At 35.7% G+C, this 18,859-nt stretch overlaps 1 protein-coding gene across 3 annotated transcripts in view; it reads left to right on the forward strand.

Moving 5' to 3' along the window:
* Positions 1-18,859, forward strand: part of LOC150106513 (cyclin-dependent kinase 17-like) — a 363,340-nt gene that overhangs the window by 87,223 nt on the left and 257,258 nt on the right. For all 3 annotated transcript variants that reach the window (XR_016548362.1, XM_090393169.1, XM_090393168.1), the window contains exons 7-8: positions 3,510-3,624; positions 9,538-9,632. Coding sequence is in view for 2 of the 3 variants with exons in the window: in XM_090393169.1 (XP_090249295.1) it covers positions 3,510-3,624; positions 9,538-9,632 (210 nt within the window). In the remaining variant the exon portion in view is untranslated. The remainder of the gene's footprint in view (positions 1-3,509; positions 3,625-9,537; positions 9,633-18,859) is intronic.

The following is an 18,859-nucleotide window of genomic DNA, read 5'->3' on the forward strand; positions in this document are numbered from 1 at the left end:
TAACAGGGGCATAAGGCAGAAACAGCACATCTGAGACAAGTGATGAGAGTAGCAAATTAGTCATTAATTAATTGGTTGCCCTCTTCTGGATAGCATAAAGCATTCGTAGGGAGTTGTTAGGTGCACCACTCCAAATGCATGAGCCATATTCTAAGGTTGGATGGATTGGAATTTATGCATGCCATGGCTGTTCAGGAAGTAGTATACTGGGCAGAAAAATGCACTCAGTTTATTTTAGAGGCTGAAGAGGCTATGACTAAGATGGTTTGTGCCATAAAAGGCTAGAGATATAAGTCAAGGAAAGAAATATGCTCATGTTTGGAGAGTTATGCATTTTTAAAAATAAAAAACAAAGTGTAAGCTCTTTCTTGAGAGAGAGATAAAAAAAAAAAAGTATTACACTTTGGTAGTATTAAAGTTTACAAGGTTAACCTCATTCTACTGAAAAATAGCAAGAAATCAGAGTTTAATGCATTATTTATTTATTATTTTTTATTATTCATTATTTATTGAATATCATAAAAAATTTTTTATTACAGGTGTCATTTGAAGAAGAGGAATAGAGTATACATTGCATATATCTGGGGATAGGATTTGAGTGTTAGAGGAAGTCATATATGTATAGGAGGAACAATGGATGAAAGTTCAGAATCCTGTGATACTCTATTATTTGTAGAGAAATCACAGGAGAGGAAGCTGTCTACCATAACACATAGTGACCAACTAGAGAAGAAGCAGGTGATCTAATTGTGATGGGTAGCCTATAAGATGATAGTTTGCTGATCAGACCTCTGCCAGATTTTGATTGAATGCTTTAGAAATGTCAAGAGCAACCACTTATGTTTCTTCAAAGTTTTCCATAACTTGCTTGTAAAGGTGGCTGGTGATATCACAGACATTGGCTGTGGATCTGAAAAATGGCAGAATCCATATTGTACTAATTAATTAGTAGGGTCATCAGAAGAGTAAAGTTTGCTGTTGATGATCCTCTCCATGACTTTTGAGAGAACAGGTAGCAACTGTTGGACAGTAGCATTATGGCTCAATTTCATCACATTTTTTGAGAATTGGCTGAAAGTCAGCTTGTTTCCATGATGCAGAGTAGAAGTGTACCTGTAAGATAGATTAAAAAGACATTTCTGGCTTAGTGTTAATTTTAAAGCACAGTTTTTCAGCATAATAGGAGGGATATTATTGTGCTAGGACATCAAACAAGTCATCTGGTCCTGATGACTTGTTGACAAACTATTCAGGATTTTTCTATTTTTTTACCTGATAATGACTGTAGAGGGAATGAAGTATGTTGTTCTTGGTAATGTAGAAGGTAATTTCCCATTTTTGTCTGTGGAGAAGAAGAACATTGTCAGGAGGTCTGCCTTAATCTTTGGACAATGCTATGATCACACCATCGGGATGAGTGGAATGGGGAAGCATGTAGGGACAGAAGCTGAATGGTCCTGATGAGGGATCAGAAGTTTGCTATATGTGGAAACAGTTTTCTGCTTTTAGCCCTTTCAAAATCATGTTTGATTTTGTTGATGGGTTTTTTCTGTTTCAAGATGTATTGTAAGCCAAATGTGAAGTTGAAATTTCCATTTTTAGCAAGGCCCTTGTAATATACTGAAGATTATATTTCTTGGTCAGAGGTTTTTGATAGAATGGATGATAAAGCCTTCAATCCAGTTAGAATTATTTTTGTTATTAGATATTGCAGTATTTGGATTAGGAGAATGGAAACAGTAACCAGTCTGTGGATATTCACAGAGGTCATTCCATTTGGCATCATTATATAGGAGACTGAGAATGATAGTGAATGATGTTACAGGTTTGAGTTATCAAGAGGAGAACTGACATCTTTGAATATATATATTTGGAAGGGGATGTTTCAGAGGTGGAGGGAAAGGACTTGAAATGACTACCTCAAAAAGCTGTGAATCTCACGAAAGAAGAAAATAAGATCTCTATTGATTTGATTTTAATTTGGTTACTTTTTTGTTAGCAAACTATGGAAAAATAAAAAACTGATATTAAGTCCCTAGTAGCTGGCTGTAATATAATGAAATTTGGTATTTAGGATCTCTTTTAGTGGCAAAATTTAGTTAAACAAAATAAAGTCAATAGTACATATGATAAAATGACTATGTTTAGTTGTTTGATAATGAAAGGTGCCACTGAAATAAGTGAGATACTTCTAAATAACTGTAAGATATTATGCCAGGGTGGCTCACAGGACTACTTGGTTATTGAAGAACACACTAACAAATAGAGATATTACCATTCCTCTTTATAAAACCTTGATCTACGACCACATCTGGTGAGATGTCTGGTCACCTGGGTTTCTTGGGGACAAGGAAGTGGTGGAGAGGACCCAGAGGTGAGTGACCAAGTGATTGGTCTGTGGAATATTTCCTATAAGAATAGATTGAGGGTTTGTGGATTGCAAAAGTTGGTTGATAGGTGAAAGGGGAGGGAGGGATATGATAAAAATATTTAAGTTACTTAAAGGATTTTATAGGATTGATGCAGGAGAAATGTTTCAACACTTGGCTAGAGGGGAAAGAACAAGAGGTCATCCCTGGAAGTTGGGTAAGAGTGTCTGGAATAGATTTTTTGCTTGGAGAGTGATGAATGAATGGAATTGGTTGCCTGAGTTGAGTGCTTTGTTAATGGTTTCAAAGAGAGGTATGATAGATATTGTGTTGATAATTTGGATCTTCCATCAGTCTTAGGACTCCATGGATGTGCCTGTGCAATAATAATAATTATTATTATTATCCATAGTAAAGAAAAACATCTTGGCAGCTAATAAGAATTCATTATATTGAATTAATAAGTTCAAAGAGGCCTCTTAAATCACACACAATGTTCAGCACTTCACATTAAAAATAAAGGCCTTATCTTAAACCATTTGTGGTCTGTCTTCATAAAAGACTTAAAATTCATAGAACTAGGTTATGATGAACACATTACATAGATAAAGAATGAATTACAGGTGTCACACCTGAACACAATATGCACTATCAGTTTAACAAAAAAAAAAAAGAAAAAAAAAAAAGAAGTTAACTAGTAGTATATATCATTCGCACTAGCTGCATTCATCACTTCCAAATGCAAGCCATTCCAATCATGAATATCTTGAGAAAAAATCTAGCTATTACTCCCTTTCTTGACTGCATACATTCTCAACAAGATCAATGCCCTCTTGTTCTCTCCCCATTCTCCATAAAATGAAAAATTTCATCTACTGGCATCCTATGTGACCCTTTCAGAAGTTTTTAGGTCTCATTCTATTTCTGCTCTGGTGGTGATTTAAAAAAAAAGAAAAAAAGGAAATAACAATTGAAGGAGGAGGGAAGAGATTAAAATAAACATTCCTCTTAATCATTGTGGTTTATTGTATGATCTTTAAAATCATTTTATATTTTGTGTCATGGAGTGAAAAGGACTTAATTGCAAAATTTATTAAAAAACTGATATAAATTCACATCTGTTATCTCCTCTATTTATAGGGAACATATGCTACTGTGTTTAAAGGGAAAAGTCTTCTCACAGACAATTTAGTAGCTTTGAAAGAAATCAGGTTAGAACATGAAGAAGGAGCACCATGTACTGCTATTAGAGAAGGTTTGCACTCATGTTTAATAACAAAGTATTTTCATCTTATATTCACTTTTGATACAGTATGCACTCTTCTTTTAAGAATTAATGTGTTGCCTTTTATATATATATATATTGCAGATCTATAACAAACCCATAGGGAACAGAGAAATAGCTTGTTATATATATATATATATATATATATATATATATATCGTTTGCTAGAAGGAATTTAAGGAGAAAGACTGACTACTCCAGCTCCATTCCTTGGAAACAAATACCCAAGAAGATATTGAGTTATTACTTACTTCTCAGAGCACATTAATTAGTCTTTAATGTACTTTTCCCATCTGTTGAAGCATTTCAAGTATTGGTATCTGACAATACTTGAAGTATATTTTTATGAATAACAAATCAGTGTGATCTTCTTTGAAGAATGATAAATTTTGGGAGAAAACAATAACTGAGATATCAGTAAACAAAGGAGATAGGGAACAATCCTACATTGATCTCAGAACACAATTAGCAGGAACCATATTATATAAAGCATGCAAAATGACATGAAAATGTACAAATGGAAATCTGAATATGTACTAATAAATAGCCATTGTTTCAAAACAAAGAAAACAAACTTCTACTGAAGATGATAAATTTGGGGAACAAACTGTAGCTAAGATCACTAAACAAGGGAAATGATGTGAAACAGAACACAAAGGAAATGGTGGGGAAACATAACAAAAGAAATGGCTGGAAAATGTACATTAACAACAGAACAATGATTGGCAGGAATCCATACATGAAGCTCACAAAATAATATCAAGTACAAACATAAAATAATGGGAGAGTATGAAATTATAAAAATGAAAATCAGAATTAATGTCCAATGAATGATTAATTAGGATGGACTTCTAGACCTTTTATTCATTAAAACTGCATGCTTTTCTAACATGTTTTGCTGTCTATAATGCCTAACAGCATCTTCAGGAAGATATTTACACATTTTTAATGAACAAAGAACTCAAACATTTCCAACAATTGTTATTTCTATAAATTGAAAAATACTGGATTGATAGTTTTAATCACATGCATTATTATTAGGCACATCATGCGCAATCTATAAATTGCGTAAACTCTGTGTATGGTTGCTATATGAGAGAAGTTGCAAATGTTACATACATTAACTAATGCTTCCAGATATGAAGTATAAGTCCTTGGTTTCTGTTTGGTGTGCTGTGTGACCTAGTGACCTCAGAAGACTCCTTGAACAATCTGACAAAAGTGTTCTCTTCTAAGTAAGAAATAGAGAAAGCTTGCCAATCTACTATGTGGTGTTCTGTGAGGATGTGTGCTATGAGTCCACTTCTCTCTTCTCTCTTGTTATCAACATCACTTACATGTTCTCTTTTGTCCTTGTTTATGGATTTTGAAACTTCTCCAAGTTTAACGCATGTACACCTTTTCACAAGAACAATGAATCTTGTATATTACAGGATGTTTGCTGGAACAGGACATTGTCTTTAGGAACATAGGAAATGTTGTAAGGTGCTAACTGGTTTGAAGGCCATTCTGATGTTGATTGATTTTAATAATTAGGCTATTTTTCATGATGTGCTGCCAACATATGGTAACGAAACCATGACTTTGTAATTAATTTCTTGGTTAACATATGTGATGGCTCATCGCAAAATTTTTTAGGGACTTCTTAGAGTGACCATTTTGGACTGACCAAGTAGGATTTGAAGTTCTTTTAATTTCATCATTCTTGAGTATATATAAAGCTCGGTTTTGTGTTCTGATAATATCTAATTTGTGTTAGAGTGATGGAAAGAGCTTTGCAATAAATACTTGCCCATGTGAATTTGTTTCCTGTAAATTCTAATGTAAATAATCCAGCATTATTTTTGTTGACAGGGATATCTAGGAATTGTAATTTACCATCCTTTTCTGTTTCTGTTATGAATTTGATTTTTGAATGGTGATTATTCAGGAAATGTACAAAATCTTCAAGGTCTTTCTGTATGTGTGCTTCTATCATTATCATCATTAAATTCCAGACATGTACCCTCAAGGGGTGTGCAGGATATGATAGTACTCCATGAAAAACCTACATCATTACTAACTTATAATCAACAATTTTACTCTAAATCAATCTGTTACCTGTCAAGACTTCAACATTATCAGATCTTATTTTTCTGTCTTCTAAGGCATTTTTACTGTATAAATCCACCTACATCTTGGTCTTACTCTGGGGTTTTTTTCCTGCCAACCTGGCAGAGAACACTTATTTTGCTAACCTTTTCTCTTCCATTCTGTTTAAGTTACCATAGCACCTGAGATTGGCTCTGCTAACAATTTCAAGTTGTTTCCAAATATCCTCATTTTTAATATGATATTGCCATTGATGCCATCTGTTTGTGCCCCCCCCCCCCTTCATCTTTCTCCAGAACTCATATCTGCGGTCTCTAGTCTTTGGTCAAGTGTTTTATTTCTACCCAGCTCTCAGTCAGATCCATAAGTTAAAATTGACTTGAACACTGTCTTGTATACAGCTAATTTGGTATTTTGATTAATTTCTCTCTTATTCCATATAAATTTATTCAGTTGACTTCTACCATTCCAGCTTTGTTGATTCTGTTGTCTGTTTCCATATTTAATTTACCATCTTCACTAAAAATTACACCAAAGTAGCTGAAGTGTTTTACTTGTTCTATAGGTTCTCCATTCACAATGCAATTGATATTTTCAATGCTTCTGTATTTTCATTGTCTTTGCCTTGTTCATGCTGACCTTCATACCTAATATTTAAAACAGTCATTCAATGTAGTCAGGGAATCTTGCACTCTTGTACCAGATTTATTTAAATGTATAACATCATCTGCATAAAGTAAAGAGCTGAGGTTAACATCTCGAATTTTGATATCAGGTTTAATACCACTTTCCTTCATAATGTGATCCATATAGATAATGAATAACAGAGGGGATAATGTACATCCTTGTCTGACACCAGATTTAACATCAAACCGTCTTCTTGTACTTCCTTCAATTCTAACTGCTGACTTAAAACTCAAATAAAGACTAAGTATTGCTTGATATAATGCCACATTGACACCATATAATTAGCATTTTGAATAGCTTTTCTCTTGGCACCTTGTCATATGCCTTTTACAGATCTACAAAATGTGAATACTGATCTTTGTTATATTCCCATGATTTCTCAACTATTTGTTGTAAAGTTAAAATCTGGTCCTGACAACCTCTTTTTGACCTGCATCCAGCTTGTTCTTCACCAGGTTTCCATTCCACAATCCTTCTCAACCATTTTTCAAGTACACTTGTGTAAGTCTTACCAGGAACACTCAGTAGGGAAATATCTCTGTAATTCTCACATTCAGTTTTATTTCCCTTTTGTATATGGATACCAGGAGAGTTCTACTCCAATCATCTGGAATTCATCCCTCTGTTCAGGCCTTCTGAACTATGTCACGCAGTGCTGTAAGACTTTTATAACTCCATACTTGAGCATTTCTAGTCGAATATCATTTACTCCAGCTGCCTTTGCACATTTCAGGCTTTTCATGGCTTTTCTACTTTCTGCTTTTCTACAAAGAAAATTCCCTAGGATTTTCTTTGGATCTTAATGCCAATCTCTTGTCATATTCCAGTTTTGCCTTCCTCACCATACTAGTCACTCTCCTGGCCTGGGTCTTGAGTCTTATATTCCTCATGCATCTGCTCTCCACCCCACTCTCTTTATATCTCTTCCATAATCTCTTTTTTTCATCTGCAGTTCCTGTTTGATATTGTTTGTCATCCACTTTCCACCAAATTGTGTTCTCTTCTTCACTTGTGGAATACAGCTTACTATTGCTGCTAACAAATATTCCTTCACGATTTCCCAAGCACTAATAATATCTCCCTCTATGGAACTATCCCAAGTTGATAACTAAGACTATTATAATCACCTGCCTTATAATTTCACATACATTCCCTTTTCTTTGATACTTCTGCATGTCTATTCATCTTCCAAGTCAAAACCACATAGTCACTCTCTCTCCAACTGGTGAGAGAGATGTCATCTCAGTTATTATCAGCTCTTCTGATGCTATGACCAAATCCAAAACTCTTGAACTTCTTGTTCCCTCTATTACATATTACTAAGACATTTGTCCCTCAAGAATTCTAGAAATTCCATTCCATTATTACTACATGCATTTTCCTCTTCCCAGCTTATACTGCTATAGTTAAAATCTCCCATAACAGTCACTCTTCTTGCACTTTCCAAGCTCAGCTGCCTAAACATCTCCTGCTTCCCCCTTCTGTGCTCCTTGGCTTGTAGCAACACCCCACCAAATATGCTGTCTTGCTCACCTCTACCTCATACCATATGCTTTCGAAACCATTAGTGTCACTGCCTTCCAAAGCCTCTACTTTTACAGGACATAAGTCATCACTTTTCATAAGTAGTACTCCACCACTCGTTTTCCCTTCCTATCCTGCTGAAAAATGCTGTGCGCTGCTACTTCTATTCCTGTTGTTATATCATCTTCCATCAACCACGTCTCAGAGATCCCAATAATCTTTGGCCAGGCTGTTGCTATCAGTGCCACCAATTCATCACCTTTATTCCAGATACTCCTGGCATTAGTATAAAGCATAAAAATATCACTTCTTCTATACCTATCATTATCTCCTCCAGAACCCACTGGACTCAGTGTTACCTGATGTTGTCACCCATTCCCACAAGAGGCCACCCCCTGCTACCATTCGTCCTGGGAATTCTAGTTTCTCTGCATTGACACACCAACTCATTCAGAAAACATCAATCTCTCCAGATGCCTACGTCCTTCCTCATTCAAATGCAAGCAGTCTCTTGCATACATTTCCTTTCTGTCCTCAAATATCCTCCAAGTATAAACATATTCCAATCCTCTCATGACACATTCTGGCTATTATGCTATTCATTATTACTGCTGTTCTGCTCAGCTTGTCACTATCATACCTGGGCAACACACAAAATCTTTCCTCTCTGCGTTTTCTTTTGTACAACCGCAAGCAAGAATCTCAGATCTCTCGCCACCCAATTTACATTGTCTCTCAAGTTATTCATGCCCACCAACACAATCATCTCATCCACCCTTTCACCCTGCTTAATTGCTATAGCCACACTCTCTATCGTTCCTCCAGGCAAACACTCCTCTGGCATCCTATCTTGCACTCCACGGATCATCGAGTCTTCATACGTCACAGCTCTTTCCACTCTGTTCCTTTATTGCTCACCTGCATCCCTCCCTCTCTCTCTCTCTCTTTCCTCTAAGTCTTTCACTCTGTGTTCCCCTACTTACCTGCTGTCCTGACATCACTCTATCCCTGGTTCCAACACTCCCTCGCATTCTTCTCATTTTCTCTCTCTCTCTCTGTCTATTTCCATTCTCTTCTATCATTCCTATATATATATATATATACACACACACACACACATACATATACAGTGCTGTCTCTATAATTATGAATTATCTACAAAATCTTGGAAAATTATAACTATCTAAATTTTTTTTTCTGTGTAGAATACCGTTATTTTCATTTTTTTTTAAATGTAAATCCTGCACATGAAAGGTTGTGAGCCTGTCAAACATTAATACACTGTGGATGGGCTAGGTATTAGATAATCTGGAAACTCTACTCTAGAAGCCAAATTGAAATTAATGCTACAAAGAAAGCTGACTGTGTTTTGATCACAGTCTTTATGATAAGACACAAGAATTCATTTTGTAACTAGATTTTTTAAAGCTGGTTTAACTTAAAACGTAGTATTAGATTTAATGATGTTGCGCTTTTATATAGCAGTATGTTAAGGAGATTATTAATATTTATTTGTTTCATTATTTTCAAAGCATATTAACTTGAATTTTTCTGAAAATAATTTTACAACTATATTTTCAGTTTCTCTTCTCAAAGATTTAAAGCATAACAATATAGTCACTTTACATGATATTGTCCACACAGAGAAGTCACTTACATTGGTTTTTGAATATCTGGTAAGTAATTACTGTCAGTTCATTTCAAAATATAATTATAACCCAATGTATAAGTAGATTTTTATATGTTTGAAATCTGCAGTCTAGATTAGGTGTCTCTAACTTTTTCTGATGGACAAGCTAAATGAACAACTTATCTGATTCTTGATTTGTTTGTTTAGTTGCTAATTAGAATAGAGGCTGATTATGATATGTAAAGCTTGAAAGACAAATTGAGTAGGTATGTTGTATTCAAATCATCATCTGAAATATGCATTGAAAATATAGAAAAAAAAGTCATTTAGATTGAAATGCATGAATGGCATTTTTTATAAAATGCCATTCATGCATTTCAATCTAAATGACTTTGCAAGCCACGTACAATTGACTCTCACTATAGTGCACTCAAACACACACACACACACACACACACACACACACACACACACACACACACACACACACACACACACACACACACACACACACACACACACATTATAAGAAGCTCAATATGACAAACTACAGCAAAGGCCAACCAAAGCTCTGTAAGTACACTATGCTAAAAAAAAATTCACTATAACAAATTATTTCTGTAATCCCAACATGTTTACTTTACTTTTGAAAAGTCTACTTCTTAAAAGTCATTTACACTGGCATTTGAATAGCTGGCACAAGTTAAATTAAGAAAATATTATAAGTAATTATAATTTGCAGAGTAAAAGAATTTTAAAAGTGAAATCTTTGAGATAACAATATCTTTTATTTTTGATTTTTTTTTTTAAATTGTGCAATTAAAAAAAAAGAATTTAACAAAAAAAAAATTATATTTTCTCTCATCCAACAAAGTCCTTCCTTGTTTTATTTTCTTCATTTGTATTTTCATTTCTTTGAAGATAGTTTCAAACAGTTTTTGCTACCATCGATTGTGTTTTGCATTCAGGTGATATATTGTTTCATAAATACAATCTTGTTTTTAGTTCTTTCATTTTCAGTAATTACTCAGATGATTTTTAAGTGATTCTATTAATATATTATTATTAATAGATTAATATATTATTAATTATTTATTAATATTAATAATAATAATAATATATTATTAATTCATTTAGTTTTCATAGTGCATTCAAATAATGGCTTCTGTCATATGCTTTTTTATTTAAATTGACTTGTTTTAAAAAATCAGAATCCCTAAAGTCTCATCATCATCAAATTTCCTGTACACTCAAGGAGTGTACAGGAAATAGGGGTGTATAGTACTACATGAAAGGGGGTGTATAGTACTACATGAAAAAATTACATCATTACTAACTTCTATATACAATTTTCCTCCAAATCAGTCTGTTACTTGTCAAGACTCCAACATTATCAGATCTTATATTTCTATCGTCTAAGGCACTTTGTACCGTATCAATCCACCTATATCTTGGTCTTCCTCTGGGTCGTTTTCCTGCCAACCTGGCAGAGAACACTTGTTTTGCTAATCTTTTCTCTCCCATTCTATTTAAGTGACCATACCACCTGAGATTAGCTCTGCTAATGCATTCCTGGATGCTAACAATGTCAAGTTCTTTCCTAATATCCTCATTTTTAACATGATATTGCCATTGATGCCATCTGTTCACACCTCTAATCTTTCTCAGGACTCTCATATCTGCGGTCTCTAGTCTTTGGTCAAGTGTTTTACTTCTGACCCAACTCTCAGATCTATAAGTTAAAACTGGTTTGAACACTGTCTTGTATGTAGCTAATTTAGTTTAGTTTAGTGTTCCGACTAATTTCTCTCTTATTTCCCTAAAGTCTATGTATTGTAATTTTTCAGATATTCCAGTATATTAGTACCATGTCAAGAAAGCAGCTTATTTGGTATGCACATGGTATAATTTTTTTTAGAATCATTCCTGAAAGAATTATTCCAGGACTCATAGCTAACTCTGGCAATCCATTCTACACAGAAAATCTAATCTGCACACCTTTAGTAACCACACTTGTACACAACTTCTCATTTTATTGTTCTCTAAGCAATCTCCAAACTTAATTTTTGTTGAGACTTGATCTTATTATGGGATGTTGATTTTGTGATTAATATCACATTATTTGATGTTAATCACAAAATAAGCAGCATTTTGCATACCAGATATTATCACATGGTATCTCCATGGAGCCTGGATACTCTTTGCAAGAGACCCAGACTAACATTTATACATTCAGAACCTATCATACTTCTCAAACTCATTTACTCTTGGGGGCACTCACAACTAATTTGACAATCCATTTTATGCAGGAAATCTAGTCCACACACCTTTACTAACCACACTTGTACACAACTTCTGCAGACGATCCCTAGTTCTCTATTTGTCATATATTGAAAAATTAACTTTGCTTCAATTTTATAAAACCCTGTTCCTCTTTTCCACCTATCATCTAACCTTTGTAATTTACACACCTTCAGCCTATCCTCATAGGGAGCATTCCACAGACCTGTCACCAGCTTGGTCGCTCGTTTCTGAATCCTCTTACCACCTCCTAATTTCCAAGAAACCAAGGTGACCAAATCTGGGCACAGTAGTCAAGATGAAGCCGAATCATAGCCTTATAAAAAAAGGGATAATCACCTTCCTATATTTACTCATTAGCATGTTTTTCAACATCCAACAAGCACCTTTTGCAACATGCCTTCTGAACTTCAACTCTCTGTCTACCATTATCCCCAAGTCACTAGCCTCTTCAATTTCCTGCAGTCGAGTACAGTCAATGTGATTCATAGTATGTAACCTTTAAACCCAAAGTGCCTAACCTTACATTTTGCAGTGTTAAATTGACAATCATTATCCTTTGCCCACAATGCAAATTTATTTAAATCATCCTGCATCACCTTTATCAACTATTCCCCTATCCATCATCAGCAAACAACTGAATATCCCCCTTTAAATCTTTCCCTATATCTTTGATATACAAATTAAAGAATAGTGGCTCTAGCACAAAACATTTTTCTAGCATTCTAGCACAGTACTCTGAGGTACTCCACTGGTCACACTCATTCTTGTAGATTCCACTCCAGTGTATACTACTGACTGGTGTCTATCAGCCACCTCCCTATCCATGGTGCTAGCTTCATATCCATTCCAATTTGTTGAAACTTTTGTAATAGTTTTCCATGTGATTTCCTTTATCCAATTCTGCTGTCACTTTATTGTAAAATGTGAATAAATTACTAAGGCAGGACCTACATTCTATAAAGCCATGCTGCCCACTATAGATTATTGTATCCTTATCCACCCGCTGTTGGATTTTACCTTTAACCAACTTTTTCAATACTTTAACAATTACTCTCATGATATGTTAATTGTTCTGTAATTTGCCACTTCCGTCTTGGAACAATCTTTATGTAAAGGAACAATCTTATCCCTTTCTGCTTCCTTGGAATCTTTGCCAGAGCTGAGACCTGATTGGTGGTTCAAAATAGAACACTATTTAATTATTATTTTTATTTATTTATTTTATTAAGGGAGACCTCCAGGGCATCAGGAACTCACTGAGAGAGGTCACATACTACACACACACACACACACACACACACACACACACACACACACACACACACACACACACACACACACACACACACACACACACACACACACACACACACACACCATCTATCATACTTATTCTTGAATTCATTCACACTGCTTGCACATACAACATCCAATGGCAATAACACACCACAATATGAGAGAAAAATCCAGCCCTCATCCCTTCTTAGTGGCATTCATTCTCAGCTTCCAAGGATGCTCTTTGCCTTTTCCCAACCTCCATAAAATAAACAATTCCATCAACTGGAAACCTCTATGACCCTTACAGAAGTTTGTAAGTCTCAATCATATCAACCCTCTTTCTCCTGTTTACTAGTGTCTGCAATCTACAAATTCTTAATCTATCTTCATAATCAGTATTCAACAATCCTGATATCATTTTTACCACCCATCCTTTCCCCCCTCTCTCTCTCTCTACTATATTAGAATCACAACAGAAGCCAGGAGACCAGACCTGTGCACAATAGTCCAAGTGAGGTCTTATCAAGGCCTTGCAAAGAGACAAAATGACATCCTTGTCTTTACATGTCAAAGTTTGTTTCAGCATTGCAATACAAGTCAAAATATCTTTTGACTTGTATTTGCAATCTTTGCTACATGGCTCCTGAACTTCAACTTCCTATCTACTAACACTCTAAGAGCCCTTAGTCTGATCAGTTTCTTCTAGCATAATCCCACCAATATAATATAACATTTGATATCTAATCATGCCAAAGTGCATTACTTTACATATACTGCAATCTATTTTCCCATGCCCACAATTCCAGCCTATTCAAAGCATTTTGCAATTACTGCATATCAGGCGCATGATTACCCTACCTATCTTTGAACCATCAGCAAATGCTGTATGTTGCCTTTCAACTCCTTCCCAATATCATTAATGTACAGATTAAATAACAGGGGAATAAGGACTGATCCTTGTGATAGCACCACTGGTTAAATTAAATCTTTAGACTTGCATTCCCCCATATGCCACTTTTTGATATGTCTGTCAACCACTCTTATCCACACTAATATTTTATAATCCAATTTATGCAAGTCTTCCATGCTGTATTCTGTCAAAAGCCTTAGCAAAATCCAAAAGTATCATTTTATATCCATTACACTTGTCTAGCTTAATGGTAAGATTATTATAGAATGTGAGCAAGTTGCTAAAACATGACCTTCCCTTAGTAAACCATGCTGTTCGTTGCAAAGTAGAGATTCTCTGTCAACCCATTTCTGGATGGGAGCCCTGACCAACTTTTCCAATATCTTCACCAACACTCCTGGGATACTGATTGATCCACAGTTGGATACATTCTTCTTTGCACTATCCTTGTGCATTAGGATTACCATCTTCCCCCTCCTACGGAATCTTTTCTGTTCTGAGACTCAAATTATATAGCCTCGTCAAATGAATAGTTAGTTCAGCTGAACACTTTTAGCACCCGTTCAGTACCTAATTGCTGAATTCTTATTTAGTTTGTGCAACAGCTCTAATACTTCCTCCTCATATGCCTGAGTTTCTTCATCCAGTGAAGAGGTAACAGTGAACTCAAAATTAACACACTCATTAGTGTGTTCATAGTGATCAAACTCTTCTGCATTTGTCACCCTCACACCATTCACATTCAGTGGAGTTATTCTTCAAAATTCATCCTTTCTTTTACTTGCAGCATATTTGGTAGAATTCTTTGGGGGTTACTTTAGCTTGCAGAGCCAGTTTCTTTTCATACTCAGACTTAACTTTCCATACAACAGCTGTCACTCTTCTGGCCCACTGCTTAAAATTTTCATAAGACATTATCCTTATGCACATGGTATTCCTTCTACATCATCCTTTTCTTGTGAAACTCTTGCTTGATAAGATTACACATCCATTTGACTCCTACCCTATTTATTCTTTGTAACTCTCAGGACACATTTGGATACTGCATCATTTAAGTATTTTTAAATGCTTCCCATCCAACAACAAAACTATTGCGACTCACTATACTTCTCAGGTGGTCATAATTTCCTGCTTTCCTTTTCTGAATGGAACATTCATAAACTTAGCCACTTCCGAAGTCAGTACCACATGATCACTGTCACCAACCAGAGGCAGAATAGTTAAGTCTTTAACTGAAACACCCTCTGGCACTATAATCAAATCTATGATTCTTTGACCTTGAGTTCCTTCTGTCACATGCTGCTTGAGGAATTTGTCTTGCAACAGCTCAATAAATTCAGTTTCATTCTTCTAAAGAGATTTTAATGCTACCCAATCAATGTTTGAATAGTTAAAGCCCCCCCCCCCCATTATGATTACTCTTTTCAGGGCAATCATCTTTATTTGGTGATGCATTTCTTCATCACTCGCAACTGATCCACCAGGTCTGTAATGACACCCCCACTATGTAGCTGATCTTGCTACATTTCACCTCACACACCAGATGGCTTCACACTCACTGCCACATGAAAAACTGTTACTAGTATTACAATCATAGGTCTCAACACTAACTGAATTCAAGTCATCTGATATCATTAGCAGCACGATTGTGAATTATGATAGATATCTGTTCATCCTAAAGACATTTTCTTTATGCCAATGATATAACGTGTTAGCAATTACTAGCTAACACGTTACATTACATCGAGGATGTCGATGGATGATTGGTAGCTGACAGAGAAAGCATTTGGTACCTAGGTAGATAGCAGGGGGGGGAAAAAAAACACATGAAGTGGAAGTTTGAAAATGCAGATCAGAGAATTTTGTTTAGGAAAGTTTTAAGAAAATTTGACAGTTGGAATATATCAATAGTGGATTTAAAAAAAGAAATCTTAACACAGTGACTCCTTTGAGCAGAAGGGTAAGATTGTCAACAAGTGAATAGGAGTGAATAAATAAAAGGAGATATTAGAAGGAATGGATGCAAGTTTTTGGATGTGTGGAGTAAGTTTGAGGAAAGATTGGATTTTATAAGAGGGACAGCCTACACTTGAATGCATTTAGTATCAGTCTTGAAAGACTAATAATTGGTATGAGACCTAACACAGAGAGTTAGGGAAACTAAATTATAATGGGAGGAATGGTCATAAGAGCGACAATGTTATTTAACTGTGTGAATGATGGATTGAATTGGTTTTGCACCTCCAGACTCTTACCAAAGAACTCTCTCTTCAAACATCTAACTTCAAAACCATTAAAATGTAGTCAGTAATACATCATTAATTCCTACTTGGTTTATCCTCCTGACCTTGGGTATGCAGTCTGATACTGCTTCTTTCAAACATTCTCTGACCACTTCTCATACACTACTGACATTCTTTCCTTGAAGCTTCTCAAGTCATTGCATTGCTCCAAGATGCCTCCTAAGTCTGTCATAATTACCAACTTTATAGTTCAACATAAACACTTTCTTGACAGAATTTCATGTTTAGCAACTCCCCAGAACAAGACTGCATTGTCGCTCTCTCTGATTGGAGGCAGAGTATCCAGCTTGGCTATGGATATATCTTCTGATGCTGTTACCAGCTCCAGCACTTTCATACTCCTTGTCTCTCTCTATAACATGTTGTTTCAGGTAATTATCCCTTTGCAACTATATAAATTCCTCTTCCATCTTACCATGCTCCTTTCCTCCTTCCAATCTATATCTCCACAATTGAAGTCTTCCATAATAATTGTTCAGCCTGTAGTCATTGTACTAATCTGGCAATACATGGCATCTACATCTTCCTGGTCCAGCAGTATATTTTGTCCTGTTGATCCTCTCTCACACACAGACAGCCTGGAATGAACCATCTCCCCAAGACCTAAAAATCCTCTTTAATTTCTAATTTTGTTGGTTGTAGTTCTTCATCTATCATCAACAGTATCCTGCCTCCTGTCCTATTTCCTCTGTCCTCCCTGAAAATACAATACCTACCCTTTACATTCTATCCCTTAACTACATCGTTTTCTGTCAACCAGGTCTCACTGACACCTATAATTTTTGGCCAAGTCAAGCTGAACAGTGCCAAAAATTCTTTTCTGTTATTTCTGATCCTTCTGGCATTAGTGTACATGCATTTCAACAAACATCCCCTTGGATCCACAATTTCCTTTGTGTAATGTCATTACCAATCCATTCCAATTTGAAACCAGTGAAATCACATTCACTATTGCATAATCATTTCTGTACACACACACACACACACACACACACACACAAATTTGGCCAGACACATGCTTGACTGTATCCTCCTAATATCTCTAGTTTTCCTGGTTTTGCACTTCCAAACTCTTACCAAAGAACTCTCTCTCTCTCTCTCCAAACATCTAACTCCAAAACTATTTAAATGTAGTCAACAGACATATATAAGTTCTTTTGTTCATCAAATTCACTTCATACACCTATAAAGTACGCACAGCATTCCTCTTGTACAAGCTTCTCATCGACTTATTAGCAATCATGGCCCTTCTCATTTCTGCCGTACCATACCGAGGCAGCAGACTCGCAATCTTTACTTCCTTACTCTTCATTTTTGTTTCTTTCAACAACTCTTTCATATCCTCTCTCATTGCATATTTCTCCCCTTTCAAGTCATTTGTTCTTGCCCAAACAATGAAATCTTTCACTTCTCCCTTCTGCAAACTTGATCTTTGCATTGATCTTAACATTCTTGATCTTTTGCACCTGGGAAACATGCTTTCATTATTTTCTCATTAAGTATTAGATAAATGAAGAGCCAAAGGCTTCAATTCGGCGACATATAACTTGTTTAAGTTAAGGGATATTACATCCCATATAGTTTCTTAGCCGAATAAGAAACTCAAAGAGTTTCATGCCGAATATAGTAGAAACTATAAAGTTCGGCGATTCCAAGCGTAAGCAAATACCTGGATACTGCAGCAACTGACCCTAAAGGTAGTGCAGGCTGAGGCAACTCGTGTCAAAGGTGGAGCAAGCTCCGATCACTATTCTTGATATTTACCCATAATGTGAACTTAGCTCCTAGGAGCTGTATTATTGTTCGACATTATGAGAGAAGGTAGAGTAGGCAGACCTAGTTAATATCAAGTTTGTAGCGAACAGAACTTACAACCCTTCTACGAGTTTTGCCATGAGGTGTCCTAATAAATTATTAGATAAATGAAGAGCCAAAGGCTTCAATTCGGTGACATATAACTTGTTTAAGTTAAGGGATATTACATCCCATATAGTTTCTTAGCCGAATAAGAAACTCAAAGAGTTTCATGCCGAATATAGTAGAAACTATTATTCTTGATATTTACCCATAATGTGAACTTAGCTCCTAGGAGCTGTATTATTGTTCGACATTATGAGAGAAGGTCACTACCCAGACCGGTTTCAACCTTTATTGAGGTCTCATCAGTGAGTAGGCAGACCTAGTTAATATCAAGTTTGTAGCGAACAGAACTTACAACCCTTCTACGAGTTTTGCCATGAGGTGTCCTAATAAATTATTAGATAAATGAAGAGCCAAAGGCTTCAATTCGGCGACATTTGGCTCTTCATTTATCTAATAATTTATTAGGACACACCTCATGGCAAAACTCGTAGAAGGGTTGTAAGTTCTGTTTGCTACAAACTTGATATTAACTAGGTCTGCCTACTCACTGATGAGACCTCAATAAAGGTTGAAACCGGTCTGGGTAGTGACCTTCTCTCATAATGTCGAACAATA

The sequence above is a fragment of the Typopeltis vanoorti genome, chromosome 5 (assembly GCF_054136105.1).
Source record: "Typopeltis vanoorti isolate ZY-2024b chromosome 5, IOZ_Tvanoo_1.0, whole genome shotgun sequence".
NCBI classification, from domain to species: Eukaryota; Metazoa; Arthropoda; class Arachnida; order Uropygi; family Thelyphonidae; genus Typopeltis; species Typopeltis vanoorti.